Source organism: Nerophis ophidion, linkage group LG12 (genome assembly GCF_033978795.1).
Source record: "Nerophis ophidion isolate RoL-2023_Sa linkage group LG12, RoL_Noph_v1.0, whole genome shotgun sequence".
Lineage (NCBI taxonomy): Eukaryota > Metazoa > Chordata > Actinopteri > Syngnathiformes > Syngnathidae > Nerophis > Nerophis ophidion.
The window spans coordinates 28844234-28871888 of NC_084622.1; the positions used below are offsets into that span (position 1 = coordinate 28844234).

At 37.9% G+C, this 27655-nt stretch overlaps 2 protein-coding genes and 1 long non-coding RNA gene across 7 annotated transcripts in view; 1 reads left to right on the plus strand and 2 right to left on the minus strand.

Moving 5' to 3' along the window:
* The window catches only part of myo5c (myosin VC), a 44456-nt gene extending 42971 nt beyond the window's left edge, over nt 1-1485 (minus strand). For both annotated transcript variants that reach the window (XM_061917282.1, XM_061917281.1), the window contains exon 1: nt 1335-1485. In XM_061917282.1, coding sequence (XP_061773266.1) covers nt 1335-1361 — 27 coding nt within the window. In that variant the 5' untranslated portion in view covers nt 1362-1485. The remainder of the gene's footprint in view (nt 1-1334) is intronic.
* On the plus strand, nt 1-27592 carry LOC133563255 (uncharacterized). Its single transcript, XR_009809022.1, has 4 exons — nt 1-451; nt 19764-24246; nt 24324-24433; nt 25190-27592. It is a non-coding gene; the product is annotated as an uncharacterized LOC133563255 (long non-coding RNA).
* The window catches only part of LOC133563252 (unconventional myosin-Va-like), a 34527-nt gene continuing 9116 nt past the window's right edge, over nt 2245-27655 (minus strand). For 2 of the 4 annotated variants that reach the window (XM_061917279.1, XM_061917280.1), the window contains 31 exons: nt 27337-27602; nt 27189-27270; nt 26958-27098; nt 25549-25674; nt 25130-25213; nt 24747-24863; nt 24517-24614; nt 24341-24427; nt 24148-24256; nt 23850-24061; nt 23624-23780; nt 22219-22458; nt 19722-19970; nt 19279-19372; nt 19063-19205; nt 18872-18997; nt 17085-17204; nt 16962-17006; nt 16543-16770; nt 16395-16462; nt 16242-16316; nt 15974-16172; nt 12437-12530; nt 12205-12342; nt 11959-12113; nt 8206-8295; nt 7987-8137; nt 7641-7923; nt 5454-5628; nt 5293-5373; nt 2245-5216 (listed from right to left, as the gene is read on the minus strand). In XM_061917279.1, coding sequence (XP_061773263.1) covers nt 5064-5216; nt 5293-5373; nt 5454-5628; nt 7641-7923; nt 7987-8137; nt 8206-8295; nt 11959-12113; nt 12205-12342; nt 12437-12530; nt 15974-16172; nt 16242-16316; nt 16395-16462; nt 16543-16770; nt 16962-17006; nt 17085-17204; nt 18872-18997; nt 19063-19205; nt 19279-19372; nt 19722-19970; nt 22219-22458; nt 23624-23780; nt 23850-24061; nt 24148-24256; nt 24341-24427; nt 24517-24614; nt 24747-24863; nt 25130-25213; nt 25549-25674; nt 26958-27098; nt 27189-27270; nt 27337-27602 — 4386 coding nt within the window. In that variant the 3' untranslated portion in view covers nt 2245-5063. Of the gene's footprint in view, nt 5217-5292; nt 5374-5453; nt 5629-7640; nt 7924-7986; nt 8138-8205; nt 8296-11958; nt 12114-12204; nt 12343-12436; nt 12531-15973; nt 16173-16241; nt 16317-16394; nt 16463-16542; nt 16771-16961; nt 17007-17084; nt 17205-18871; nt 18998-19062; nt 19206-19278; nt 19373-19721; nt 19971-22218; nt 22459-23623; nt 23781-23849; nt 24062-24147; nt 24257-24340; nt 24428-24516; nt 24615-24746; nt 24864-25129; nt 25214-25548; nt 25675-26957; nt 27099-27188; nt 27603-27655 lie in introns of all 4 variants that reach the window. The other 2 variants (XM_061917278.1, XM_061917277.1) reach the window with 2 other exon arrangements.

Sequence of the window (27655 nt, forward strand, 5' to 3'; positions counted from 1 at the left end):
TATTTGAAAAAAAAAAAAAAAAGTTTATGAGTTTGAACATCAAATATCTTGTCTTTGTAGTGCATTCAATTGAATATGGGTTGAAAAGGATTTGCAAATCATTGTATTCCGTTTATATTTACATCTAACACAATTTCCCAACTCATATGAAAACGGGGTTTGTACATTCACAAGTTTCAATTCAGCAGGAAGCCGGAAGTGTTGCGCCATAGCCAGAGCGGGATAGCGGAGAAGGAGAAAAAAACGTTGATTAGGTGGCAGATATATATTTGCAAGGCCATTTTCAAGAAGGATATTCAAAGAGAATCTACATATGGTGAGGCCATGTCAGCCAACTCTGGAAGCCAGCTCAGCCGTTCCAGCGATGAGATAGGGAAATGCTCGGCATCTCCACTCGCATAAGACGAGGGGTACCTCTGGCTTATACGGCTTCGAATAGGTCTTTCTAATTGTGAGTTCAAATATATAATTTTTTTGCTAAATGTTTTCTGCAATTTTAATTTTGACAGTACCACATAAGATATGTTTTAATTGCTGATGCGTTTTAATTGATTTTTAAATGCGCCAGAAAATAACCAGTTTTGTACATAGTTGATGTGCTTCAATGCCAAGTAGGGCTTAAATGTGTTCTTGTATAGTATTTCTCCAGCAATGGTCATGTCGTTACGTCAATTATGGTATTTTGACGGATATTGAAGTTGGACAGCACAGAAGGCCTAGGTGGGAAACGCACGGCCCGCCACTGAGAATATCTATATATATATATATATATACTTATGTATGTGTGTGTGTGTGTGTATATATATATATATATATAGACACATTATCTATGTGTGTGTGTGTGTGTGTATATATATATATGTATATATATATACAGTATGTATGTATATATATATATATCTATATCTGTGTTGGCCCTGCGATGAGGTGGTGACTTGTCCAGGGTGTACCCCGCCTTCCGCCCGATTGTAGCTGAGATAAACGCCAGCGCCCCCCGCGACCCCAAAAGGGAATAAGCAGTAGAAAATGGTTATATATATATATATATATATATATATATATACATATTGATTGATATATATATATATATATGATATATATATATATATATATTATATATATATATATATATATATATATATATATATATACACATATATATATATAGAGAGAGAGAGAGAGCGAAGTCAAAGGTACATATAGTTAATCCCAGCTCATTCTGACTCCAAGTAAATTACAAAAGCATAATACCGTACATAGTTTCCATATGTCTCTCTTAACTCAACCGATAAACCTAATCTGTAGTGCATTGTTAGCCAGTGGTGTACACTTACCCGTGTGTATAGCTGAACCAACGCCATGTTTTGGCATTATTTAAATGTCCTTTTTTTATTCCAGTGCTTCCTAAATTACCGACAACTTTCCTCAACGAGTTCTTCTTTCTACTGCGGAATCATCATTCAAGTTAACAACTTTAACGCTTCGTTTCCGGCGACGTTTTCAAAACAAGTATATTACTGCTTTGACCAGGCGTTTTAGTGGGGTTTCATCAATATGAGTAATTGCTTTTGTTAATTTGTTGCTTTATCATTTCAACTTTTCACAGTTTTGTATTTTAAGTGGTGTTCAACACCGCACCAGGGTATATCCGTGTTTTTATTTTGAAAGTTACATGCCTCTGCTGCCGGTTTGTGACGTCTTTTTTTGTAAGCATCACTTTCCGGGAGGGAGTGCTCACCTGTTGCTACTGTGAATAGAGACTCCGCCCACCTGTCGTGTGACAGCGGCGAGTGTGGGGAGGCACGCTTTTTTGTTCAAGGATCCCACAATGTTGGAATCCGGATGCAAATACCATAAAAACTCATCCGGGGGTTTATATTAAAAGGAGTATGTTTTTCAGATGACACTACACACAAGCGTGTGTACACATATTAGTGAGCTGATAGACATGTTTCTCTTCTTTCTGCTCCTATTTATTCATAATTTACTTTTATGTCATGTTGATTGTTTTATCTCTTTGTTGGATTTTAAAGTATTAGGTAGAAAATCTAAATGGAATATGAGAGAGATTTGAGAACTGTGTACTGTTTTAGCAAAAGGGCATGATCGTGTTTGGAATGCACAAACCTGTCTGATGACTAGATTTGTCGTGCTTATTTCCTGGAAGATTTTGACTTTAACATAATCAAAATGCTGCCTGTAAATCACAAAACAACATGAAAACAAAAACAATCAGAATGGCACTTATTGAAAATTCAGCATTTTTATAACAACTTGTCAAATATTTCACTTTTCTTCCCTCTTAAATAATGTAGCATAAATAACTTCCAACGAGTACAAAATAAAACTATTTTTTCATTTAAATTAAGTTTGAAGCATATACCAAACCCTTTCAAAAATATTGTAAAAATCCACTTAAACGAAATATTAGAGAAATATGTCTTTTGAATTTATCAAAAGGGTCACATGTTCATATAGGAAAGTTAAACAATAGGTACATTATACTTTATGAACCAAAATTAGCAAAATACTTTGCTACAAGAGAGCGTACATCTGCTTAAAGTACCAGCGGAGTGGAAAAACAAGTTTACTTTATATACCTAATTGTGTTTCATTGTTTACATTAAACCATATCCAATTGTATTTACCATCTGAAAAGTATGTGAAAAAAACATCTTAACATCACAAAATACCACAAATTTAGTCATTTTGAATATTGTGCTTCGAATATCTTCGGCAATTTTCGTAGATGCTACGTCACTGTAGTAACGCTTCTGCACTCTCACCATATTATTAGATCAGTCATACTGGAAATTTGCAAACATTGAAATATATGTGCTGTCTCTCCTACACAGTCCTTTTTATGCATTTTACGCGTAAATAAATAGTTAACAATTGAGTCAACAAATCAAGGGCCCTCAATTGCGCCCATAAATCATTCTAGAAGACATCCAAACACCCCCAAAAACAATCTATTTACGTGTCGTGACCTGAATATTAGAGGGGAACTGCACTTTTTTGAAATTTTGCCTATCGTTCGCACTCATGAGAGACAAGAACAGTCTTTTTTTTTCTCCTGATTTTAAGAATGATAAAAAAAACGCTTGGAAAATGCAGCTAATGGGAGCCACATTTGTAGCCTTCAAAGCCATCTAAAACCACTTCAAAACACCTCCATCAACGTTTAATATATACACACTGCAAGTCTATATATAATGTAGTAACAGACATGTTCATAACAATATGTAATATGTTCAATATTCCGTTTCCATAGCAGCGCATTTCCAACTTCCTGCAACAACTTGTGTTCCTACTTCCGGGATCAAACACAAGTGTGTGTTCTAATCTTGGCAGACTTGGTAACAGACAACGAAAACGACTACTTTTGGACAAATGAGGATTCACAACCTCATACTTTTGAAACTAGATATACTGCTGCTCATAGAAGCCAGCACGAAGGAAGAGTGAGACGTTGGAGCAGACGGAAGCCAGGAGAGTGAGGTGAAAACAATTTTGACGCTATGAACATGGAACTTGGAGACAAGTTATTTTGACATAAATGGATTGCTTACCCAAAATCAACAGATAACATCTCCCACTAGCTGGACCAGATAAAACAACAGTCCATCGAGTGAGTCACTTTAATATCGATCATGATACACGCAGCGCGCCATGTGTGGTATTACAACACAGCTGTCTGGCTATCTCAGCTGTGTACAAACAAAACATGAAATGTGGGCTAATACTTTACAGATAGATATTTTTCATGTTTTTCAGTCAGTACAAATTGGTGTCGTATCGCAGTGTTGTGTATGACTAACTCAAACGCGTTTCCTGTTGTTGTAGAAGCTATCTTATCGTAGTTAGCTTTTATGGCTAATACCGTATGGCACGCCGATGTGTTTCTACGTTAGAAAAATAGTTCCTCCATATTTGCTCTTACAATAACAATGTCGCTACGGCTTGGTTATTGTACAGGTGAAGTTCTGTTGATGGTTTTTAAATGCCTTTTTAAAGTGATTTAGAGGTATAAATGATTGATCCATTACCTGCATTGCTACACTTAGAACAAGCTGATTTTTATATGTTAGGAAACCAAACAAAAATTTAAAATAAAATACATTTGGATTTATTTTCTCTCACAATGATTGTGAACAATAGGTAAAATTCCACAAAAGTGCAGTTCCCCTTTATTCAAATATGAGTGATATTGGAATATGCGCCAGCGTAAACTGACTATTTTAGCGGCGCATTGATAGCAGTAAACTAATGCTAGCTTACGCTGCTATCTATTGTTGACACACTGAGGCAGAGGCTGCTTCTGCTTCATCTCAAACTTGCTAAAAGTGAATTCTACATTATAATTCATGCCTCGCTCACCTAATAGTAGACAAATGTGGCCTTGGGCCGAGAGGCTGGTAGACTTTGACATCCCCGAGATTGGCGAAAAAGACTGTTGTTGCGCAACCTTTTTTTAAACCCTTTGTGAGGCTTGTGATTGATTCTTCATCTAAACAGGATTATGTGAACATAAATTGGACAATAAGTGTTTTGTTTTTATTATGGTTAGTTTTTATGTTTAGCACCTATCAATGCTGCTGATGCTAGTGTTTCAATAAAGCTACAGTACATCCGTTTAACACTCGGCTTCTAAAACTTATTGCTAGTCCTCTTTGTGTTTGGTCTCGAAAATACAAGGTTCTGGATAATCATTTTACCCAGAGTAATCGTCGTTGGCTCTCACATCTGATTGGTTAGCATTGTTGTTGAGGTGAATGGGATCTGTAGTTCCTACTTCTTCGTCACAGATCACATGACTGACTTGCTCATTAACTCTGAATTGGCTCGGGAATCTCTGTGAGATTTATACTATTTGGATCATACCTATTTATTCGCAAACTTTGGAAGTCTTTTGGTGTCATTAATCCGATACTTAATGACAATAGCTTCAAAATAGAGGCAACATGTTTTTCAACTCCACTGGTACTTTAAATCCACTTTCATAGGGCACAGTTACGTATAAACTAGTACAAACGATCAACAGGAAAATGCACTGTTTATCTCTAGATGTGTTGAAGGAAGCCCAAGTTAAGGCTAGTGGGGATTTGGATGGTTTCAAGGGCCACAGAGGACGGTGAGAAAGAAAGCGTTACAGAAAATATCTTCTTAGCGTCCATCATCAATGTGGAGGAATTCTCCCTGTCTTTCAGAATGTCCTAAAAGGTCCAGAATAAAAGAAGTTACTAATCATATGAGTGTAAAAGTGCACGTGATTGCATCATAACAACTCACTTTAATGGTCGTAATGAAGGTGGTTGTCACGCGCTCTTCAAACTCAACCACAGGTGTGTAAAGGGTCAATACTTTAACGATCTGCAACGGAGAACAAGCGGTGATCAAAACAAACCGGCACTGTATTTGGAAAAAACACACAGTAGGGAATAATGATGGACCTGTGCAGTCGTGAGGCCTGCGCACATGTTGCAAATAGCCTGAGCGTCAGCCTCGGTCTTCTTCTTGACCTGCAGAAGCTGTGCGGCCTGTACAAGAGGCTCCAACATCTCCTTGGCACCACAGTTGGACATATCCCGCTCTGACAGCCACTCCTCTAACTGCCACACATTGTACCTGAGCGCAGACGCAGTGAGAAAATTAATCAGGCTGTGTTATACGTTTGTTGAATTACATGTAGTAAACTAATAATACTGCATTACGTTTTATAGGCAAGTAAGCATATTTTTGACGACAGACCTATATAAGAAAATATGCCTTGAGAGATAATAAAGATAACATACAATAAAGAATAATATAATACTCATTCACCACAATAGTTCCTATGTAGTCTATTTACAGTATAACAATGTAAGGAAGTACCACTGATAGTCACACAAACACTAGGTGTGGTGAAATTATCCTGTGCATTCGACCCACTCCCTTGTTCCACCCCCTGGGAGGTGAAGGGAGCAGTGAGCAGCAGCGGTGGCTGCGCTCGGGATTAATTTTGGTGATTTAACCCCCAGTTCCAACCCTTGATGCTGAGTGCCAAGCAGGGAGGTAATGGGTCCCATTTTATAGTCTTTGGTATGACTCGGCTGTGGTTTGAACTCACGACCTACCGATCTCAGGGCAGACTCCCTAACCACAAGGTGAACCCTGTTTAATGTATTCTCTTCTAAATTATACCCATTCTATTGTTTTCTTATTATTTTCTATTCCTTTTGTATAGTTATTTTTCTTCATATTTTTTTCTCTTTTCTAGTGCTTTTGAGAGTGTGCTTTCTGTCTTTTGTTCTTGTATTTGCGCTACCAAGAAAGTTCCCTTTATCATTGAAGTTTGCCTAAATCTAACAATAAACAGTAATCCCTCCTTTATAGCTGTTAAGTGGTTCCGGACATCACCGCGATAAATTAATTTTCGCAAAGTAGAAATCATTAACTATAAATCCCTTATGTTCATAGCTTAAGCATGAAAAACTGTTTGTGACCGTCTAAATACTTTTTTCAACATTATGAGAGACCTCTAAACGTGAATTAACAGCCTTTGGTCACCTTTATGCTCGTTTAATCCAATATAGTAATGCTTCCTGTGGCTGCGCCAATCTGTGGCCACAATACTTAACAGCTTACTTTGATTGGTTTGGTCTTATCCAGTGGCCAATACTACTGCAGTATTGATATTTTTAGTTCATTTACCCATTTTTATGCTTGGAAATGCTTAATTTAGGGAAAAAATATTGTGGAATGTGCTTTGACAAAACACGATGTGGTGAAGTCACAATATTTAATCAGCAATGTGACAAAAGACAACTATATACACCAGGGGTGTCAAACTCCTTTTAGATCGGGGGCCACATGGAGAAAAATCTACTCCCAAGTGGGCCGGACTGGTAAAATCCCTGCACGATAACTTAAAAATAAAGACACCTTCAGATTGTTTTCTGTGTTTAAAAATAGAAGAAGCACATTCTGAAAATGTACAAATCATATTGTTGTTGTTTTTTTACACTTACATGTTGCGGTTAATAGTATTCTATCTTTATTTGTCGTTATATATATTTTCTGACTAAATGATGTGATAATGTTCATCAGTCAACTTAATGGTGTTCATTTTCAATGAATCAAGATAAAAAAAAATATCAAAATCAAATTACAGTATGCCATGTATGTAGTTTGATTATTTTCCTCGAATGATGTACTAACATCATGTGTTTTTTTTGTACATATGTACCATCAGCTACAGAGATACAAAGAATTGCTATTGCAATATCCAGTAGACACATGTAGAAGAGCTGTTTCTTTCATTCAAAAATTTCAGGTTAATTTGTATACCTAGCAAACTCATCCCGCGGCCCGGAAAAAACCTGTTCGCGGGCCTGATCCGTCCCACGGGCCGTATGTTTGACACCCCTGATATACACTAATAAACATAATATATAAACATATAATGAACATATTGTATTCATGTACTATGAGAGGTATTATTTTGGCTATACAGTAAATGTATTAAAGTGTTCAGAGAAGTATATTGCATCACACTTACGTAGAATGTGCAAAATTCTTGTTCTCACCCAATCTGTATGTTTACAATGAATATACAACGGATTCTTATATGTCTATCGATAACAACAGTATGCCAATACCTGATCTGCAGGCCTTTACTCCAGGAGCACATATCCTTTCTTAGCAGCAGTTGATTCAGGGTAACAGCACATATGACGTAAAACTGTTGCCGGACCACTTGTTTAATAAGGTCAGAGTCCATCTCGTGTTGACACATGGTGATGTGCCAGTGTCCAAGTTGTTGCAGGAGGACTTCCACTGTAACAGCCTCTTCCTCTGGGGAACTTGAACTCCTTTTCCTCATACCTGTTGGTTTGGACCCTAGAACACCATGGACGGATTCCTGCTCCAGCATGCTTGACACTGCACATGACAAAACACAGTCAAACCACTTAACATGGATGCATGTAGGATGATTTATGTCACCTATGAGGGGCTGCAAGATGTCTTCCATGCTTTTGATGAGCTGCCGGTAAATTTGGACAGCTAGGTCGCCAAACACGTTCTGGTACTCAGTCAGTTCAAAGTTGGTCAGGCAATGCTCGTTCTGCTTTGAAGTGTTGTGGGTCTTGAATGTCTGCGCAGACATTTTGCATGTTCAATGTGTTGGTTGAACGTAACTTTTTCCAGCGCACTAATGCTCACCTCATCTCCACTATATTGCCTCAGGCAATGAAGTAGTCGACACGTGTTGGCCAACCAGAAAGACGACACTCCAAAATCCTTTCCTCTCCTCTATAGAAAAAGAAATACACAACAATTACTAATGTCACATGCAGTAAACACACTTTGTGCTTCAATGCACCTTTACACCGGTGCCAAAAAACATTAGGCACACCCGTATCATCTAATAATGAGATCAATTTAATTATCCATCCATCCATCTATTTTCCCCTGCTTATCCGAGGTCGGGTTGCGGGAGCAGCAGCTGAAGCAAAGAAGCCCAGACTACCCTCTAATTATAATCAATTTAATTAGAGATACTAAATCAACGCTGTGTCTATTATTGTACTACCTGACCTGCATGATTTATTATATTAAGTAAGGGTGCATTTATACACCCTTTCAAACCACAATAATGAACATATTGTTTGCAAAACTGAACATTATTATCTTTATTAAAGCATACATTTGTGATACAGAGAAAGTTAAGTTAAACAGTGCTAGCCAATGAGCTAAAAACGCCCAAAGCTTTCAAGTCATAATACAGCAATACTCTTCAGGCAGATCTATTCAACTGGCGGCCCGGAGGCCAAATCCACCCCAGAAGTGACAGCATACCTGAACTTGAGTTGAGTTTAAAACGTAGGAGACAAACATTTTTGTAGCAAATTCTTAAACACACTTAAGTGCTCCTGTTGTAAAGAGCAACTCAGATCAATTATGCCTCAGCTTTGGTGTTATTCACTTAGACAACAGGAATCTTTTAAGGCTAGCCTTGTTGGCCGAGTGGGTGAGAAACTTTCTCCATTGCTGTACTCGGTGATCTGGTGCAATGTTTTGGAACGGTATTCCTGTGGTGCACCCCCTGTTTGCTCTCCCTGCATTTTTGATTGAGTCCTCCCAATATACATCAAAGACCACATTATTCTCTGTCTTCTGGCTACTTCATGTAGGATTTGAGTCATAGCTGTGTCTGCAAGTTGAGAGAAGGTCTGGTCATTACCCTTCATCTTCTGAATCAGGCTCATCCCATCAATGATGGTAGCAGATGGCTCGGGGATGGTCTCTGCCAGTAAGACCTGCTTCTCCAGCTCCCCGGCCTTAACAGTTTTGGTTCTCATTGGTCTTCTGACCTTTAATGTACTTCCTGGCTTGGTCACAGGATATACATTTCTCCTCAAGAACCCTTGAGCTGGTTGCAGTAGCTCATGCTGCTTTGCTTAACTCCTTTCAGCTTGCACCTTTGACTCCTGCGCATCCAATAGTTTTCTTCATAGTGAAGACACTCCTGCATTTTCTCTGATACAACACCTGCGGTCACTCCCCTTCTGGTATTTTTCTGGCTGTGTCCATGAGGCCTACATGATTTCTGATCTTCGCTGCCTTGATCAATGGCCTCCAGGTGTCCAGATCACTAGGTGACACTCGCTTGGAGGTGAGGTGTCATTAGTACAGCTGATAGCAGAATCTTCAAGATTTTTGACCAGATTCTCGCTGGTTTGAGCAACCATGTCTCATGAAGTGATTTCAGTAAGTACAGGCGATCATCTGCAAAATTATTGGGCAACCATACAAATAAGTCAGATAATGAATTTTTTTGCAGATTATTAGGGTTTATTATAGTTTGCCAATATTAACTTAATTCCTTTAATAATAGGTTTGTCTGTTTGCCCCCTGAAACAATAAAATGTTTTGTCAATGTCATCTTTAGTCGCGACATCTTGGCTTTCTGAACCTTGAATGTGTAAAAAAAAAACATTAAAAAGGTTACCTATAAAATGTGATTCACAAAAGACCTCTACTACTTCCTGCTAACAGCAGTATTTAAAAGGAGTTTCCTCGTCACTCGCTCATGCACCCACAGGAATTAGCGCCAACTATTGGTGCAAACAAATACTATCTGGAGGGCCTTTCTGCAACTGCAAAGTTGATCTAAATCATCAGTAGTGGCACACAAATTACAAAATTTGCAACATTGGAAAATGGCCATTATTCGTGTATAAGGCATTTTTATGGTCAAAACAGCGAATGCATGATAAATATTAAGCTACTCTTCCGCAAAGGTTATCCTATTAATCAATGATCTGGACATGTAAAGGAATAATGAAATAGTAACAAGAATTTTCCGACTTAAATTGATTGCAACTGATGGTCTGGCTCATGGACTAAATGTACACAAATTGGCAAATCTTTTCATTGACATTTTAATCTTGCTATCATAATATCATAATCTTGCTACTGAGGTCATAACTTGTGATTCCCTTAACTGAGGAGTTTCCCAAGGCGCCTTTTTAAGTCCTCTCTTTTTGGAAGGTGCACATTTTTTTGTTATGTGATTTATGTAATTAAGAGTATTTACTTTAGATGCAGTCAGCAGTCATTTGCTCACATTTTTAAGTTATACTAGTAGTTAGTGTTAATCAAGGTTTCATTTTAGGTCCTCTCATTTTCACTATTTGGGCCATTCAGTGGCCCATGAGTTTAATTGAAAAAAACTTGTGAGGGACTCAAATTTTTGCAGCAGGATCTTAAAAAACACAAGAGATGCTATTTGAGTAGCTTTTTTGCAGAAGGCCTTTAAAAACAGCAGAGCGCTCCTGTAACTCCGACAAAATAAATAAACCAAAATTAAATGTCTATTGTAGAGGATGTTGGGTCCCCAGACTATACAAAATAAGACTAATAGTTAGGGAGAAGTCTGACACCCTGGGTCCTAAGCATTCTGGTGGATGTCCCTGTCTTAGGGCATAGGTAAGTGAGGTTTATGTAACCCCAGTAATCTTATGTAACTTTGTATCATTATATATCATTGTATCATCCATCCATCAATCCATTTTCTACCGCTTATTCCCTTTGGGGTCACCTATCCCCAGGTGCATGTCTTTGGAAGCCGGACTACCCGGAGGGAAACCCACGCAGTCACGGGGAGAACATGCAAACTCCACACAGAAAGATCCCCAGCCTGGGATTAAACCCTAGACCACTCAGGACCTTCGTATTGTGAGGCAGACGCACTAACCCCTCCTCCACCGTGCTGCCCTCAGTGTATCATTGTCTTTCATGTTACAAACTATAGCTAGACTTCGTACCGGTATATTTTAGAGAGCCATTTGTCACAAGACTTCAAGCTGGTATTTCGGCCATTACTTCTGGGTTGGTGCTGTATATTGCTGCCTGTTATGCACAAAAACACGGCTACTTTTGTGAACAAGACGACTGAATATGTTCGCTGGCCAGGTTTAAAGACTACATTGAAAGACACGTTGCAGTCCTGGATTAAACACCTGGAGGGTGAGCTGCAAGCCCATCAGGTTGAAATCTGAAAGTGGTCACCTGTTGGTGTGGAAGGAGCTCTCTTTCTCTTTTTATTTTTGGAGCCCATAAGAACGCTGACCATTCGGACCATGGACTAAAATATTGTTGTTCCAGGCATGGAGACTGAATTAGATGTTCACAATGTAATCACTGTATTGTATTTTGTATGTATTTGGGTTTTTGTCTGCAAACCTGTGTTGAGTGTCATTAGCACAACATTTCTTTCAAGCCTAATCTCGACTTTTGATACTGGTCTATACACTACATCTCTCTATTTAATTTTATATATGCAACATATAACTATCTGCTAAATGTTACATTTACACAACTTATCGCACGGCCACACTGGCTGGCATCTGTTACATAAGTGTACCCAATAAAGTGGCCAGCGGATGTAAAACTAGAAGATAAATACTACACCTTAATGACTCCTTTAATGCTGCAGAGGACAGAATTCAGCAATGTGCTGACCCTCTGATCATCATTGACATGGTCAGCATATCGCAGACACATAAAGATGACATAAGCAGGAAGTCCTGGGAGGAAGCTTAAGGCAACACCACGGGCCTTCATATCTGAGAAGAGAAGACAGCATTTTTTACATTCATGCATTTCCCAAAATAAATGGCATGAATCAGTCCTTTGAGCAAGACAGGTTTGTCATACCTAAAATCAGATTTTTCACCAGCCGGTTCTCATCACCCTCTTTGTACTCTAACATTCCCTGGTACTCCTTCTCTTTGCGTGGAATACTCACAGCTTTGGCAGGAGTGCTTGTCATTAAGTGTGTGTTCTTTTGATTAGCTGGACACAACAGCATGATAATTCACAAGTCATGTATAATAACTGTCAACAGAGGCACAAGAGGAAATACAAATTTACAATGCAACAGGTTTACCTTCAAACTGTATTACTTTGTTCATGTAGAGCTGCAGTTCTTTTTTCAAATTGCTTATAGCTTTGTCTTGTTTGTCTTGTTGCACCATGAGTTCCTGAATATATGCAGACATACAGTATTAGAAACAGCGCAAAGTCCATGTTCACACACCCCCAAAAAACAGTATACATAACAACCAAATTAGGCGAAAAAAATATTTAACATTGACATTTTAAATCCGAACATTTCTTCCACACATTACTGGCTTACAGTACATTCCAGGGACTGTATTAAAAATTCCTCCTAACAAAAGGTAACATAAGGGTTCATTCTGGACAAGTCGCCACCTTATCGCAAGGCAAACACAGATAGACAGACAACATTCAGACTCAAATTCACACACTCGGGCCAATTTAGTGTTGCCAATCACCTTATTCCCAAGTGAGTGTCCTTAAAGGTGGGAAGAAAACGGTGTACCCGGAAGGAACCCACGCAGTCACAGGGAGAAAATGCAAACGCCACACAGAATGACAGAACCCAGTACCTTCTTATTGTGAGGCACCAGCACGAACCCCTGTTCCACCTTGCTGCCCATACATACATACATACATACATACTGTGTGTGTGTGTGTGTATATATATATATATATATATATATATATATATACATATACATATATATATATATATACATGTATATATATATACATATACATATATATATATATATATACATATATATACACATATATATATGTGTGTGTGTGTAATTATATATATATATGTAATTATATATGTATGTATATATATGTAATTACATATATTAATTACATATATTACATATATAATTACATATATATATATAATACATATACACATACACATATTTATAATTACATAAATATATCATGACATATATGTTATATGTATATATATATATATACATATATAAAAATATATATTTTCATATATATACATACTAACATATATTTATATATAGATTATTACATATGTATATAAATATATATATAATGTACATACATACATACATACATTCATACCCACATATGTATATACACACATACATATATATATATATATATATATATATATATATATATATATATATACATATACACACATGTATACATATACAGAAATATACATACATTTATATGTACACAAATATACAGTTATACATATATAGATATATACATATATATAAATATATAGATATTCGTACATTTTTACATGTACATACATATATACATATACAAACATCCATATATAAATTTACATGTATACACATACATAAACATGTACATATATACAAAAATAAATATATATACATACATATATAAACATACATACACACATACAGTAAATATATATATATATATATATATATATATATATATATATATATATAAATCTATTTTAGTTGTTCGTTATTTTTTAAATACTAAGCTTTGTGCTGTTATTATTGGCTGTCAACATTTTTCTCATTGTGCTTCTTGCCAACTTCCCAATTTTTGCTGGTGTTTTTTTTGTATTGCGCTGAGGGTACACACACTCCATACAGACACGCACATGCACACACACAACAGTCAGCTCAATGATTTTTGTGCACGTCATGCCATGCATGTTTGCGAGACAAGCGAGTGTGGTGTGTAGCCACGGTCAGAGGTGTGGCCGCGAGGTTGAGAGCGGTGGATGTGAGGCTGAAGAGAGAGAAGCAGAGGTGTGCGAGTGTGTTCAGGGGTTAAAATACATGCCTGTTTTGGGGTCTGCTGATCACTGTGGCACTCCCACAGTATATCAAGGTGGCATCAATGTTATATTAATACTTTTTTTTTTTAATAATATTTTCGCTATCGACCTGTAGGGTCCCAGAGATGGACTGGTCAATTGCGATCAACGGGTTGGCGACTTCTGGTTTATGTCAATGCACTGGTGTCTTGGGGCTCAGAGAATAAGCTTTAAAACAGCTCTGCCTGCGTACAAGTGTCTTTATAGTCTTGTGCCAAAGTAAATCTCTGATTGTAAAATGTGAGCCAAGTCTCAACATTGGCTATTTTCAAATCCAGGCTGAAAATACTTTTATTTTAGTGTACATATTACATCTAAAAGCACATTATTTTCACTCTTCAATTATAATAAAATAATTCATAATTTGTATGATGAGTCTATTTTAGTCATTATTTTCTTCGCCTTATGGTAATTTTATGCATCTGTAAAGCACTTTACATTGCCTTGTGCACAAAAATGTGCTCTGTAGATAAACTTGCCTTGCTAAACCGTATATTGCATTAATTAAAAAGAGCCTACAGTATGTCTCAGTTTTGTATTATTTGTTTAAGTATAGTAGCTTTATATCTGATATTTTTCCTCATAAAACCCATATATTTTATTTATTTAGTGCTGTCCTGATCCTTTAAGTCTTTATAAACCAAAAATTAGCCAGGGGCCAGACTTTGGACACCACTGGTCTCACATTGATGAAATTGTAATTTACTACACTCCACTTGCAGATTGGTATGCATGATAAAATAGAGCTTACGTCAGGGATGAAACTTTTTAGTCATCTACGGCAGTGGTTCTCAAATGGGGGTACGCGTACCCCTGGGGGTACTTAAAAGGTATGCCAAGGGGTACATGAGAGTTTAAAAATATTCTAAAAATAGCAACAATTCAAAAATCCTTTATAAATATATTTATTGAATAATAGTTCAACAAAATATGAATGTAAGTTCATAAACTGTGAAAAGAAATGCAACAATGCAATATTCAGTGATGACAGATTTTTTGTGGACATGTTCCATAAATATTGATGTTAAAAATTTATTTTTTTGTGAAATGTTTAGAATTAAGTTCATGAATCCAGATGGATCTCTATTACAATCCCCAAAGAGTGCACTTTACGTTGATGATTACTTCTATGTGTAGAAATCTTTATTTATAATTGAATCACTTGTTTATTTTTCACCAATTTTTTTGTTATTTTTACATTTTTTTTTCCAAATAGTTCAAGAAAGACCACTACAAATGAGCAATATTTTGCACTGTTTTACAATTAAATCAATCAGAAACTTATGACATAGTGCTGTATTTTACTTCTTTATCTCTTTTTTTAACCAAACATGCTTTGCTCTGATTAGGGGGTACTTGAATTAAAAAAAATTTCACAAGGGGTACATCACTGAAAAAAGATTGAGAACCACTGATCTACGGCACTGCATTTCCAATTTAACAATGTATTTTTTGTTATTGTAGTTTGACGCGATGTAAAATTGCATACTTACTTATTCAACTATGGGAGATACAAGATTTTTAAAACAACTCTTCAAACTACAACATAAATAATAAACAGTCTCAAATGTATCGCAACAAGTATTATTATACATGTAAAAGTACATTGTTTGAAAAAGCTCTTATTTTAGACAGCATTCAAATCGTACCCATTAGTGGCCAGTGAATGTGCCAATAGGATAATATTTTTCCATAGACACGATTAAGGCAGATAAGTGCAAGTTCCGTAAAGCCAGGAAGTGAACCCACCAGATTTTCATTAGTGAGCCGAGTGATCTCCAGCTTCAAGCCTGCTTCAATGCGAGCATCTTCAGGCAGAACCAAAGTCTGAGCCAAGAGCTTCTGCTGTTGCTCCTTTTCCTCCTTCAACGTGTTCACCTCATCTTGCAGCTTCTCGTTCTGCTCCCTGTGCTGCTTCTCCAGTGTCTGCATCTGACACTCCAGAATCCTGAAATACAAAATCATACTATTCAGTTATGCAGTAGTTTATGTCAGCAAACAACAACAAACCCCACACCTGTTGGTCTCTTTCAAGCCCTCATAAGCCAGCCACAGCTCTCCATCCTCATTGAGTGTATGGATATCTGTGGACCTAGGAGTAAAATATCATAAATTACCACTTTTTTGCCAGCGTTGGTTAAATTTAAGGTAAAGAGGCATCTGGTTTTACCTATCAAGATCTTGGAATGAGGGTAGGTCACCAAGTTCTAATTTCACACCCTCTCCGATTGCCGAATCCTGCAGATGGCCGTTTATAAGCAAAGATTAGGGAAGGCAGCAAATATTTCAATACCATTCAAGTTAAATCAATTCATTACTTTGTATTTCATAGCGTCTTGGCGCACTAAGTGTGACTGGAGAAGAAGCACTTCCTCTTTTCGCATCTCCAGCTCTTCATTGGAAGAGGTGAGTTGTTCCAGCAGTATGCCGTAAGTTGTAGAGCCCACAGCAGGGGGCATCAGTTCGCTGTTTTCGCTGGTCAGAGACTTGCGCAGTTTGCTTAAGTCCTGCTTTAACTTCTTGTTTTCGGATTCCAACTCTTGACGCTGAATTAAATCAAACAAAACGTTTTTTTTTTGCAACTTTTGTTTTAGTCTTCCGCTCAGAATTTTGACATACAATACATGTTTTTCCGACATTCTTTCCATACCATTCTATCCTTTTTTGGGATTCTACTACTGACTGTTACACAAAATGTATGTTTAGGTTTATATGGACTTTTTATTCAATGGTATACCTTCAGTGTCTCCAAATCCAGCTCGGTCTTCTCTTCCTCTGCATACTGTGTTGAAAAATACACAGGAAATGTAAAAAATGCAAATGTGAATGAAAGCAACCTAAAAAAGTGATGAGGACTTACATTTTCCTCTTGGGCTTCTTTCTCGTCTAACTGCCGCTGTAGTGATTGTTTTTCCCTTTCCGATTCTCGAACTCTTCTCTGAAGCTTCAGAAGGAGTGGCAGGTCTACAGTTGAAGGGGGCTAACAAAAACAAAAAAATCAGTAGTCCAGGTGGTTTAAAAAAGAAAAAAAGAGAAATAAAGAGAGAAAAATATTTTCAAGAAAAAAGTTCAAAAAGTAGGCCAGTGAAGTGGATAGTCAAAATATCTAAAAAAATGATCAACATTTAGATTTTGATCTTTCAACTTGCATCAAAAATTATATAAGTAATTAAAGGGGCTGTTTGCAACTTGATCCTAGTTAAATTTTTTTTTTTTTTTTTTTTTTCCATTTTCTACCGCTTATTCCCTTTCGGGGTCGCGGGGGCGCTGGCGCCTATCTCAGCTACAATCGGGCGGAAGGCAGGGTACACCCTGGACAAGTCGCCACCTCATCGCAGGGCCAACACAGATAGACAGACAACATTCACACTCACATTCACACACTAGGGCCAATTTAGTGTTGCCAATCAACCTATCCCCAGATGCATGTCTTTGGAAGTGGGAGGAAGCCGGAGTACCCGGAGGGAACCCACGCATTTCCACACAGAAAGATCCCGAGCCTGGATTTGAACCCAGGACTGCAGGAACTTTGTTGCCAGGCTTCACGGTGGCAGAGGGGTTAGTGCGTCTGCCTCACAATAGTTAAATTTTGCCCCAAAAAATATGACGACATCTTATGTTACTATTAGTGGTTTAACCTAACACATTTGTTTCAAAACTGTCTATACTTTTCAGAATTACTAAGTTTATGTAATACATTTTTGTACCAACAAGTACACGCATGGAGCGCGTGCGCACACACAAATGCCGGCCAAGAGAAGCAACAAACAGTCATGTTGTTGTCATGATAGAATATATATTCACTGACAACTAATGCAAACTATCCAAATTGCTATTAGCTAACAACACCCAAAGTTAAAGCGCATACACGTGTTTCATACGTACGTAGTTACCTTATTACGTCCTAGAAGATGTAAGAGGGTGGAATATCCATCCATCCATTTTCTACCGCTTATTTCCTTTTTGGGGTCACGGGGGGCGCTGGCGCCTATCTCAGCTACAATCGGGCGGAAGGCGGGGTACACCCTGGACAAGTCGCCACCTCATCGCAGGGCCAACACAGACTGACAACATTCACACTCACATTCACGAACTAGGGCCAATTTAGTGTTGCCAATCAACCTATCCCCAGGTGCATGTCTTTGGAAGTGGGAGGAAGCCGGAGTACCCGGAGGGAACCCACGCATTCACGGGGAGAACATGCAAACTCCACACAGAAAGATCCCGAGCCTGGATTTGAACCCAGGACTGCAGGACCTTCGTATTGTGAGGCAGACGCACTAACCCCTCTCCCACCGTGAAGCCCAGGGTGGAATATAATGCTTAAAATACATTGAAAGTTAGCGCACCCTAGACATCAGTGTAAATGTTAAAAGCAGCCCATATAAGTTTAAACAATTAAATATCATCCAAAACATACCACATTGTGGTGGGTTGAAATTTATTTAGAACATGTATACAATTTGGAAGCTTGTACTGATGGAAAGTGCTCGCTGCTGTTTATTATTTCAAAAAGGTAAATTCTGCTCACATTTATACAAATGTTAAAAGACTGATTGGATGGTGTTTAAAAGTGCAGCTGGATTATAACCGTAAACGTACATCAACGTTTTGAAGATATGTACACGTTAAATTCTTCAACATTACCTCTTTGTCCACTGTGCTGGTCCGTTCATAAGTTGAGCCTAAAATGGGACTACATTCAGCAGATTTACTGCTGTAGTCCGATTCCGGCTTCTGACTTCTTGGTGACCATTGTTCCTTCCCTGAACTCTATAAAATGAACAGTTACGTTTTTCTATTGTAAGAAACACAAACCACACATCAATATTCATTACAATTCTGACTTCCAGTTCTTCCTTCAGGTCCTTATGTAGCTCCTCAAGATGCAGATGTTCATTTGACAGCCTTTGGTACCGGGAGCGTTCTTCTATTAATTCTTTCTCTAGTTGTTCCTTGTTTTCCATCTGGCCTTTAATGTCTGACAATACAGTTTTGTTTTACTTAATTTAAAAGTATGTTCTGGTACACAATACCTATTGTGTATAGATTACCTGTCAATTGTTGGGTTTGTTTTTGGATGAGCTTGTCAAGGTCCTCTTTTTCATTGCTCAACAAGCTGTTCTTCATATTCAGCTCCTCCACCACCTGAAAGTAAAAGGAAGGAGACAAACAAAAACATAGAAATTATAATTCATGAAACATGACGTATTAGATCTTGAACATATTACCTCAAAAGTGAAATATTTAATTACTGCTATAAATATTATAACAATACTTTGATAATATATATATATTTGGTAATATTATAATGTTATTTACGTTGGCTAAAATTTCTGAAGCAAACTGTTTAGTTGAGGCTAAAGACAACGACAACATTCATTGTCATTCATTTGGGTACCCATTGAATTCAGGGTACACAAAAAATTACGTAACTAATCAATGACAATCATACCATGCAATACAACTCAACTAAAGTTTGCAGTGGCAGGCTTACCAGTTGTGTTTGCTCCTTATCAATCTTTCTCTGTTCTTCCAGGACTTCCTTCTCTCTGCAAGTGTTCTCCAGCTCCTGTTGAAGAAAGGAGAGCTGCTCCAGAAGCGAGGGGAGCATCTTCGCCTTAGCTTGGGCGTGCTGCTCAGATCGATGAAGGTTTTCTATCTCTTTGCAGTGTCGTTCCTGCTCCATTGCTTGGGTCTTTGCTGCAGCATTCATTCTTTCGCCGAGCTCGCTGACTTCTTTGTGCTGCAGGGGCAAGCAAACACATGGTGTGCATGTGATGTGACGACAACACCCGATTACGACGCATTTCAAATCAAGTTTTCTCTGTTTTTCTTACGGAAGACATTGGTATTTCACGCACATATTTGACATCATTCAGGGTGGGAAAATAAGGGATACTGTGGCTGCTACCGGGTGACCTACGGCACAAATTAAACGCTTGAGGGGTATTGTGAGGCATTTATAAAACAATTTATTGAGCTGTGTTCCCAATAGTTCTAAATTGCACTAAATTGCATGACTACAATTTGCAAACTCAATGGGCTGCAAACTCAAATATTCACTGACATTAAATACCTAAATTTACAAGTACCTTAATTTACGGTTATTTTGAGATACGAGGTGTCTCTAAAGTTTTGTTATGCTTTAAATTGCGAAGATAATTTAAGTTACAAGCAGTTAGATGGCGGAGCTAATGTTACAGTGAAGACCATATGATCTGTCAGAAAAAAATCAAGTCTAACATGCCAGCATTGGCTTGGGGTGTCAAACTCATTTTAGCTCAGGGGCCGCATGGAGGAAAATCTGTGCACACGCGCGCCGGATTATGAAAATCATGGCATTAAAACTAAAAAATAAACACAAATTCAGATTGTTTGCTTTGTCTTACTTTGGCCAAAAATAGAAAAAAAAAAATCTGAAAATATTACAAGAGACATTAAAAAAAAAAATACCAGCAGCGGTAAAGGTTAGATCCATGAAGGAAAGAAGAAAGTGAATGAATGTTTATAACTGAAAGAATTTACATCCATTCATTTTGTACCGCTTGTCCCTTTCGGGGGATGCATCATTTTTTTTTTCTTTTGTATTTTTATTTAGAATAAATTAAGTAACATTTATGAAAACCTTTTTCAAAAACACAATATAGAATGTGAGATATAGCAGGATAATGCATACATATATCATTTGTTTTCAAAACGGTTACACAAAAGTAGACCCCAAAAATGTACCGTGGGACCCAATTTTTATGACTTGATGGGGTACCTGGGACCCCATTTTGAAAATTCCTAGTGCAAAAAAAGCTGCAGAGGGCTGTGGTCTGCGGGCCGGTTCTAATACTAATTAAATATCATCCCAGGGGCCATAGATAATTATTGACTTTGACACATAGTGCTTATAGCTACAGATCAAAATAACTTTGTTTTCCAAGCGTTAGAATTCAAACATTTAGCTGCGGTCCATCTCCCACCGACATCCTGCTGCTGCTGATGCTTGCTCCTCCAGCCGCAGCTCAGCTTAATTTGCAAACCTGAAGCGGTTCTGCCACTACGAACCGGAAATGTCCTTGCTGTCCTCGCTGTTCCCTAGTAACTCTCCCAGCACATCGCCCTAAAAGCATTGACTCTTCTCTACCACATCATGGATTGTGGATGCGAGCAGAACTAGAAATAAAACATCCAACTTTTTAACGCCATTACTTGCTGCTATCTTCTGCTGCTGTCTTACTGAGCAGCCTTTCCTTTTCAGTAACTTGGCTTATTGTACATGTTGGACCAAATGAGACGGCAAGACGCCAATCATAACAAACTTAGAAAGGAGTTTGAAGTCCTCTTGAGTCTGCTGGAAGAGGTAAATGCTGTGCAATATTAATAATGTATTACAAAATACAGGTGATGCATCGTTAATGTGCATGCTGGCCGTGGGAATTTTGCATTACGTATCCACCCAGTTACAAATTCATAAAACAATAGTTTTTTTAATGTTCCCTGTTTGCATTACTATTGTATTGTTTTTCAAACAATATTTCCTATCTTAACAGTATGTTTGAGTTTTTAAAAGGCAGGGCAGCTGGGACAAGCTCCAGCCTCCATCCGCGACACCGAGAGGGACAAGCGGTAAAAAAATGGATGGATGTTTGTGAGATAATAAAATTGTGTTATTTTGGGAGGGCAAAGCAAGGATTAAATGTATTCTAACTAATTTCAATGGGCAGGGCTGCTTTAAAATATGAGTATTCCGAGTTACGGACGTAATGGGCTAGTAGGTCGAAGTACTGCTGTAATTTAAAAAAGGACCTACAACAGGAAGTTCAAATTGGTTGCTAGATAGATAATAGCTTACTTCCTTTGCACTGGCGAGATGCCTCTAAGCCAGGCACAAACCACAAAATCCCAGGTTGTGACTCGACAATATTTCCTCAATCCATTGTGATCAGCCCTGCTATCCCATCATACAATATAATACTATAATAATATAATACTAAAACTCTCACCTGCTCGTCTATCTTGTGTTGCAACTGCATAATCTTGTTCTCCATGCCAACGTTGAGATTCTTGAAATGCTCCACGGAGCGCGCGTTTACTTTGAGCTTCTTCAGTTCTTTCTTGGCCATCATGCGTCGCACACAGCTCTGCAGCAGGATGATGTTGGCCCGAGTGCGTTGATAATGCTTCCTGGCCAGCCAGCCTTTTGCCCACTTCTGAATAACTAAAGCCTTTTGCTCATACACCAACTGGGAAGAGATGACAAGACAAACTTCAAAACTTTGACACAACTAACTACATGAGTATTGGGACACTAGAGCAACACGAAGTAACAATTTCCCTTGTGGATCATTAAAGTTTGTCTAAGTCTAAAAAATTGATACAAGATGAGTCAATAGTCCACTCCCTTATAACTTCCACTATTTTGGGAAGAATTTTTAATATATTCTGCAAAGCGTCATTTGTGAGGTCAAAGATCTTAATGAAGGTATGGCTCACCATCACTGTTGAAGGTCATGCCAATGGTGTTTGACAGGGTTGAGTTCAAAACATTATATTTTTTAAAATCAGACTACCCCCCCCCTCCCTTTGGAATTTGGATTAATCATGATTATTCGGGTATTACTTGCTTGCATAATTTAAATGATCTAGCCCAATATTTGGATAGAAATGCGATTTTATTGTCAGAATGTCATACAGGAACATCTTTAAATGTTTTACTTGAATACAAGTCATTTTTTGTTGAAAACTTGGTAACAGCCGGCCGGGGTCTCCTCAATCATCTTTGTGCTGGCGTATGCATTGACCATATAACAACCATTGACGTCTTTCAGGTCATCATAGGGACGGCGTGGCGCAGTGGGAGAGTGGCCGTGCGCAACCCGAGGGTCACTGGTTCAAATCCCACCTAGAACCAACCTCGTCACGTCCGTTGTGTCCTGAGCAAGACACTTCACCCTTGCTCCTGATGGGTGCTGGTGGGCGCCTTGCATGGCAGCTCCCTCCATCAGTGTGTGAATGTGTGTGTGAATGGGTAAATGTGGAAGTAGTGTCAAAGCGCTTTGAGTACCTTGAAGGTAGAAAAGCGCTATACAAGTACAACCCATTTATAACCCATTTATCCACAGTTCAGGTAACAGAGCGTGAATGGTCAAAATAAAATGTGTGAATAATCTGTGTTTATACATGATTAATGCAATATTTTTTTGTGATTAATCACGTGTTAAGTTGTTAAAATTGACAGCTCTAGTCTTAATACTTCTGTCCAGACAGTACGTTGTCAAACCTTGCATTGTTTGATTAGGTTTGATTGTTTTAATGTCATTTTTGTAATTGTTTTAATCGTTAACTGAAATTTTCATCAAAGTGTACAGTTTTGAATGATGACATTGTCTGATCAATTCAATTAATTACCTTATAGTAGAGCTTTCTGGCTGCATATGTCCTGAAGAAGCACTGAATGACAACAGATGCAGAGCGTAGTTTGTGGTAGCGTGCCCTTGCCGCCCACATTCGAACATTGCGCTGAATGACAACAGCTGCTCTTGTTCTCCGCAGACAATTAACATAACTGCAATCACAAAGGACCATTTTAAATCACTTTTTTTATATTTTGCTTGTTGTTAATCTCTTGGCTCACCAGCGTGCCTGGTGACCCCGCACATGTCTCTGTATGGTGTTAGCAGATTGTTTCATCCTCAGGTATTTTTTACGTGCCGACCAACAGCGTATAGTCTTCTGGATGCTGACACAAGCCCTACGCAGCTGCTCAGAACGTAGCTTCTCCAAGAAGGCCACTTGGCCAGCTCTGAAGAAGATCTTATTTTTACCAAACTGATACAGGTTCTGGTCCTGAGAACCAAAACAACATAGCATTTATGATATTTATACAACAAATGATATAAAACATGGGAAAGAGATTCCATGATAATTAACACCTGGATGAGCTTTTTTAGGACATTTCTGCAGGTCTCTTTTCCGTCTGGGAGGACATCCATTTGCTTCATGAGGACCCGATACCGACTGAAGAATTCCTGGTAAGTCCATCTGCAACATTCATAAAAAGAAGTCCATTCGTTAAAAACTTATTTCTGGGTCTCGTTTTCACAAACAGAGCTGCTAAGAAGCTACCTGGATGGAAATCCTGCTGCCGAAATTCGGATTGTTTCGAGGATGCCACAAGCTCGCAGCTGCTGCACTGCCCTCTCAGGGTCCAAGCTTAATGTAATATAAAACACATCACAAGAGAGTTTGATTTCTATGCAGCCATTTTGTTTTCATTCCAAGAGCAAAAGGGTCCTATTTACCTGAATGGTTTTTTATGGTCATTTGGTTTAATGCAGCGTACATAGTGAGGAGTAGTAGCATTAAGTGTGTCCATCAGTAAATGTAGAGATTGTCGAAACTGAACAAAGTTGAATAGGAAGGGGCGATAAACAACACAAAAAATATATTGAGATAAAAACATTTTCAGTAACAGTTTTCCCTTTTGAAAATTGAAAATGAACTATTAATTCCGGCCTCTGTCTGACCTCACCTGCATTCCCACAGTCTTCTTATTACCTCTTTGTGAGCGACCAGATTTTCCAGTAATACTTTTGGAGGAACTGGTGGTTTTTTCATTACCCTCAAACAGCTTCAGCAAGAAATCAAACTGCAGGGGAAAAAAAAAGCCATTTTTGTTTGCCCACTAGATGGCAGAGTTTTGTACTTACGTATGGGTGTACTGTGCAGTATTTCCTGCAATAGTGCTGGCAGAACAATGCCAGGGTGTGTGCCCATTACAACTAATTTCAAACCAAACCCTCAGCTGAATAGGCATTGACAAGACGTCATTTGATTTAAGGTTGTGCATTCATTGCAATAATGAGAACGGAAATTGTACATTGTACACCACATCAGTGGCTTCAAAATGATCACCTTGCTGTTTTGCAACACATGTATTTGTTCCTCATTGACTGTGTCCTTGTTTTTCTCCAGGAAGCCGTCGCACTGGTACTCCACCTGGGCACAAAAAACCACGTCACACGGTTCGGGGTGGAAAAAGAGCAAAGGTCATAATAATAACCATTCTGAAATTGCCAGACAAAATACTTGCATAATACAAATATTATGGTGAACACAGTAAACGTTGCCATTGGCAATAGAACTAAATGGCACTCTTTTCATTAGAACGTTTGAGTCATCATTTCATTCCAACTCTGTTTATTCTGCAAAGGGGAAATGATGCAATGTATGGAACAATTTTTTGAAGAGGACTCCAAAATGAATTAATAGAATGTTTTATTTCGTCTCTAAGTAGGTAGCACACGCAAATGGTAAGAAGTGTCTCTAAGTACCTTGTCTGCAAAGTGGTGGATGATGAAAGCTGTGTTTGATAACCTGGGTTTGTCAAAGTGATCGTTCTGCTTCAACAGGGTGTTGTACATTTTCTGGGACCATGAGCCATCAGAGCCTTGGGGCATCTATGGAAACAGGCAGAAATGACCAATCACCTCCTGCCTTACTCTGTATCTGCTCTTGACAAATGTGCAGGCTTCTCCTTGTGGAAAAGACTTATAAAAACAAGAGCGCAAAGGAAGTACGGACCGCTGCCAAGGGCTAAATATTGTATGTTCTGAATAGTTTGAAGGAGGTTGGTTACCTTTCATTCAGAGATCATCTGAGAGTAGAGATTGATCATTACACAGGAGAAACAAATGAGAAATACATTGGCATAGTGCGCAAAGTTAATTTATTTCAGGAAATCAAAACTAAAGAGACTTTAACGGCTGACAAGACCCTGCAAAAATAAAAGCAGTTAATTTGCTTACAATGTTGAATGTTTCACAATATTAATATTTCATGAAATAGTAATTCTGGAATTTTTATTAGTTATAGGTTATAATAATCACAATTAATAAAAAATGAGTGGACCATGCAATACATTTATGAAATAGTTCACCGTGTACACCACTATATAGTATATTCGTTTAACGTTTTGATTTTTAATATTGAAAACAAATGTCAACATTTTTGAGAATGTAATCATAATTATTAGAAGATTTTAACTCTATTTCATTCCATGGTATTTTAATATTGCTGCTAAATATGGCATCTAGATCAGATTTGGTTAAATCTTGGTTGAAAAAGATTTAAAAGATTTAACAAAGATGTGCTTTTTTAAATTCTCACATTATAGAAAGGGTAAAAAAATTACATTGTTGACAATTATCAATGTTTGCATTCTCTATTATTAACAATAAATAAATTACCGGTATTTAAAAACATCTACAATGATAAAGTACCCCTCATGTATTGCTGTTAATTGGTTCCGATTAGACTGCTATTAATGAATTTCCGCTAAGTAAAAACCATTATTTATAAATTAAATGTAGTTTTATTTTAAGTTTACTAGCTTTAAAATACATTTTTAACATTATGAGAGCCCTCTAGACATGAAATAACACCTTTTGGTCACCTTTACTTTTTTAATCCTTCCACAATACAGATCTGATGGGTTTGGTCCCAACTAGTGGCCAATACTACTGCAGTATTTAATTCAGTTTAGCCATTTTATGCTTAAAAATGCTTAATTTAGGGAAAATATTAGACAAAATATGCTTTAAAAAACAAAAAACATACGCAATGTGGTGGAGACGTAATATTAGAAGCACGATGTGGCGAGAGACGCCTGAACATCTAAACACTGTATCAAACGGAAGTCAGTTAAGATTCGTCAAAAAAGGTAACAATTATTTTACTGTACTTTACACTCCTCATCCAGAAGGTCCAGGATGCCCAGCTTGGCCTCGATGAGATTGATGCATGGCTGGTTGTCATAGAAATCAATCAGCGTCCACGGAATCTGTTCTTTCATGTACTCTTCTTGCTCCAGTTTGAAGACATGCTGCAGGCGTACAGCACATAGCGATCATGTAATCAATGTAAAAAATATTGGTTTTATTGGACAATAGAAGACAAAGAATAGGGAATATACCAGGTTGAATTGCTGCTGGAGCTTTTCGTTGGCATAGTTAATGCAAAACTGCTCGAAGCTGTTAATGTCAAATGTTTCAAACCTGGTAAAAGATGACAAAATGTTAAGAAAACGTGGAAAATGTACAAACATGAAGATGATAACATACCCATAAATATCCAGCACACCGATGAATGAGTGTTGTTTAACAGCAGATTTGAGCACATTGTTTATACAGCCAACAATCCAGCTGAAAATTCTGGCGTAGATGTGTTTGGCGAGGGCGTCGCGACCATTTACTGCATTTGTCTTGGAGACGCACTTGACGTATGTTTCTGTGGTTGCTTTGAGTTTCCTATGGCAGAGCCAGTGGGCCATTTCTTTACAGGGCACCCCCATCAACTCACAGAACACCACCAAGTGGGCATCGTCTGCCTGAAAACACATAGGGTTAAAACAGAAGCATCCTGAATACATTATTTACCAAA